This window comes from Centroberyx affinis, unplaced genomic scaffold (genome assembly GCF_046629955.1).
Source record: "Centroberyx affinis isolate AG114_WGS23_722 - 3 ecotype Tasmania unplaced genomic scaffold, CSIRO-AGI_Caff_v1 ptg000887l_1, whole genome shotgun sequence".
Taxonomy (NCBI): Eukaryota; Metazoa; Chordata; class Actinopteri; order Beryciformes; family Berycidae; genus Centroberyx; species Centroberyx affinis.
The window spans coordinates 29,659-34,148 of NW_027279476.1; the positions used below are offsets into that span (position 1 = coordinate 29,659).

Below are 4,490 nucleotides of genomic sequence, written 5' to 3' on the forward strand. Positions count from 1 at the left end.
GTCCCATGATTTTTTTTTACTTTAGAAATACTCTCCACTATGACACTGCTTCACCCCTCCTTGTTCTCTGCTCCCAGTGTTATGACACTGCCTGACCGATCCTTCTTTTCTGCTCTTAGCACCCAGGGAGAGAGATGAGATGGAGACCAGGCTGTTCTCTCAGCTTCTCCCTGAGTCTCTGCGGGAGAAAATGTTCCAGCAGTATGGAACTTGGATCCGGCGCACCAAGGTCTTCCAGAAGGCTCTGCGCAGGATCACTGACCAGGACGTCCTGGAATACCGGAGCAGAGTCACCAAGCCCCGCTCGTCCAACAGGGATGTGGTGTGGGTGGACGGCACTTTCTTTGTTGGTGACGACTATGAGGAGGTGAAGACGCCGACGGACAGCTCGCTAGCCAAGAACCCTCTGGCCCTCGACTGCAGCCTGGCTGCCTTCATGAAGCAGTTCCCGGAGACAGAACTGTTTGCAGAGACCAAGCCTGTCACTGACGGGCTAGACGGTCGGTCTTTGCTCAGTGTCCCAGGAACTGCAGGAAGGAGAGGAGACCAGGGGGTTGTGTATGGCTTCAGAGCTCTCCAGTCTTCTCCTCCCCAACCACGGGCTGGTGACTCTGCTCCCGTCCAACCACTTCTGACTACAGTAGGTTTACTTCAGCTAAATAAAACAGTGTGTAAGAAAGTGTTTGTGAAACTAGGTTGGGACCCCAAACTTGAACCCTTAAATTACAGGCCTGTTTCTACTGGCTCCTCACATGCCAACAGTACCAGCAAATTTATATTAGTCCAGGTCAAAGAATACAAACCCCAAACTACCTAAGCTCCATCTGCACTGGGTTCAAGTGAGCCAACCAAAATCTTATGTTCTAACACAGGAAATAGCTGTGGTGCAGGAGTCTACCATCAGAAGCATCCTGGTGGAACTTTTCCGAGGCAGAGATGAGACTCTGTACCGGCCGCAGAACCGCACCTTTGAGGAGGAGATGGTGCAGCACATCCACTTCCTGCTGCAGAAGGACGCGGCCAAGTACCAACGCAACAGAGTCTTCCTCCGAAACCTCGAACGCCTCACCGACCCCGAGCAGGAGGTTTGTTTTGATTTCATTTGGGGTTAAAACAAAAACATCACATTTTAAAAGGAACATGAATTCACTTCAAACTCACTTCACTAACATAACGCAACTCAATATCAGGAAGATGTCCCCAATATTTTGTACATTCAGTGTATAAATTCAGTGTATAAACTCACCCACTTTCTCCTCTCCCAGATCAAACTGAGCCTGGATCTGTCCTGGCCCCTAAAAGTCGTTCTGTGTCAGGCCATCCCTAACGTCTGGCTGAGCAGACAAGGGCTGATGGAGGATCCTCAGTTCGCCTTGCTGGCCTGCAGCTTCATAGCCACAGAGATCCTCGACCACCTCAAGCCCTCTGTGAGCTTCGCTGAAGGCACCAAGAGCGGAGATGAAACCCCGTTCAGTGTCAACATCCCAGTCCGGCGAGAGGAGGGGGAGACAGAGAGAGACCAGACCCTGCTGGAGCTGCGTCTGCTGAAGGAGCGCAAGGAGAGCAGGGAGGAGTTCTGGAGCACAGAGCTCAAGGTGAGCCGCCATTCAAAGCAACATGTTCTCAAAGTCACAGTCTGCAGCACATGGTTAATGTTAAACCTAAGGCATACACTGAATGGACAAAATATTAGGGATACTTGCTCTTTTCATGAAGTACGCTGATGAGGTGAATCCAGGTAAAAGCCGTTATCCCTTATTGATTTCCCTCATTAAATCTATAGCAAGCACAAACTGACGTGGATAGTGGGGCTGCAACTCAATATCAGGAAGATGTCCCTAATATTTCCTACATTCAGTGCAGTTTTACTGCAAAGCTAAAACTCCTTAACCATGGTACTGTGTAAACTGTAACTTTCCTGAAACACAGGCCATTTCCTACTGCTATGGCATGAACATGATGCTCAGAAACAATGCAAAAGGAAACATCAGTTTTAGCTTTTCATGTAGTTTCAGAGAAGAACAGAGCAACTGTCCAGGTACAAATAAGATCTGACATTTTGTTTTACTCGACAGGTTGCTCCAGTGACAACAGAGCTGAAAGAGAAGAAGAAGAAGAAAAAGTGGGTCTCTTGGCTCTGTGGCCTCTTCAGGCGCAAGAGGACATAGACAGACACACACACACATTGGACTGTTTTATTATTGTATTGTATCGTTGTATCCCAAACATCTCTCTCTGACCAACTGAGAAACCTCACAGGATGAGGAGCCGTGATTTGCCTCCATATAGTGCTTGGCTGTGGCATATCACCAGTTGGATGGCTGTTTTGTGAATTTTGATAGATGACTTTTTTTGACCAACATGCAGAATAAGTCTGATTTGCTGATTCTGCTGATTGCTGGTGATATATCAGTACATTGTGTTTTAATCTTGTAATATTTTATTATTGTATATTTGTGTAATTGTTCACAAGATTGTAAACCTAGTGAACATTCTCAGTGAATATACTCCCACCTTAATTAACATCAAGGTGATATGATGATTCTGATTTTTTATTATACTTCTTCACTTCAGAGCTTTATTTCTTTAAATAAAATGATTCCTGAATATCAGCTGTGCCTTCAACTTTTCTGTGATGTTTTGGTCAAATTGGACCGTTTTCATGTTTACTATGTAATAACTACCAGATTATTTATCATGTTTACAAAAGGCTTCATGATAGTTTCAGCATAGGGTTTTTAAACACAAAAACCCACTGTCACCATTCTGCTGGGGTTTAGAAAATAAATAAGCCACATTCCATATATACATGAGTCTCTATCACTCAACTTTGACCCAGAACTTTTATTTGCAATGCAATAACACCATAATGTTGATACATTATTTTTAACCCTGCAATAAACTTTTCATGAAATCCAAATGCTTTGCACGTTTCAAATATAAATGACCCACTGAGCAATTTTACGTTGATTACACATTTAAAACACCTTTAATTCTTGTGCTCAGATAATTATCTTGTAGGCTAGTCTACAGGACTTCTCTGGTGCATATTTTTGGTATTTACAGATGTTTATTCATTGTAATAATGTATTTACTGCTTGGTCTAAAATAGGTCTATACATAGCCGTAATGATCCTGGGCTATATGAGAGCTAAAGCATCACGTCTTTTGCTCAGTGGGTAGGTGGCGGCACGCACCTTTCGTGTTGGCTGCAGTATTCCAGAGAAGAAGATGAAGACTTGTTTTGTGTCTCTTACTTTGCTGTCTTCCTTCACTCCTCCCCACTCTGCGCACCACGCCTTTTCGGTTCGTTGTGGTCCAGCCTGTCTCCGCGCCGAAAAACTCCACAGTCCTCCTCCTCCTCCTCCTCTGCTGAAATGGCCTTGCCACGAGTCTTCTTCGACCTGACCGCCGACGGCACGCCTCTGGGCCGGGTCGTCATGGAGCTCCGCGCCGACGTCGTGCCCAAGACCGCCGAGAACTTCCGTGCCCTCTGCACCGGAGAGAAGGGCTTCGGCTACAAGGGCTCCATCTTCCACCGCGTCATCCCGGGCTTCATGTGCCAGGGCGGTGACTTCACCCGTAACGACGGGACCGGAGGCAAGTCCATCTACGGCAGCAAGTTCGCCGACGAGAACTTCACCCTGAAGCACGCGGGACCAGGCATCCTGTCCATGGCCAACTCCGGACCAAACACCAACGGATCCCAGTTCTTCATCTGCACAGTCAAAACTTGCTGGCTGGACGGGAAGCACGTGGTGTTCGGGCAGGTGGTGGACGGAATGGACGTGATGGAGAAGGTGGAGACCTTTGGCTCCGAGAGCGGCGAGACCAGCGCCAAGATCACCATCGCCGACTGCGGACAGCTCTGAGCACCCAGCGCTCCATGTAGCCCCGCCTGAGGCTTGTTTCGTTTTGTTTGTTTTTTTATTGAAAGAAATAGACATGCAATGCAAATACACATAGACATACAATACAAATACAACAAATAACAACAAAAATACACAAAAACAAGAGAATTCAATCTAACAGAAGTGACATGTGGGGATATTATACATGAAAGACCAGGTTTGCTAAAAATCCTTTTTGTTCTCTTTGCTTTATGGTTGTTACATTTTTCAATTGCATTAAAGTATGTTTCCAATTTACCTTTAAAGACACTGAAATATGGTTTGCTTGCTGACCATTTTATCTGCCCAATAAAATAAGGAGATTGATTATAAAAGAGATTTCAGTGTCCATGTTGTCCTTTTTTGTGAGATTGACATTCAGAGTTGGTTTTGTCCAATGCTGGAACACTTCCAGCATCTATGACACAAAGCCTTATTACATTAATAGGCTACTTCAACCAAATAAAGATCACATAGGCCTAATAGAAAACTGGAGACCTCAAGACTGGCGGTCAAGACCAAGACAAGGCCGGTCTCAAGACTTACAACTCTGGAAATGAGCCATTTATTTAGACTGTGTTTAAATATGTTGTAGGTTTT

General features: G+C 45.5%; 1 protein-coding gene across 1 annotated transcript; it reads left to right on the forward strand.

Annotated features, from left to right (window-relative positions):
• The first annotated feature begins 3,287 nt into the window (after positions 1-3,287).
• Positions 3,288-4,225, forward strand: LOC139645621 (peptidyl-prolyl cis-trans isomerase-like). The gene has a single exon (XM_071521397.1). The coding sequence runs from the start codon at positions 3,378-3,380 to the stop codon at positions 3,870-3,872; it is 495 nt and encodes a 164-aa protein (XP_071377498.1). The 5' UTR covers positions 3,288-3,377; the 3' UTR covers positions 3,873-4,225.
• Positions 4,226-4,490: the final 265 nt, after the last annotated feature.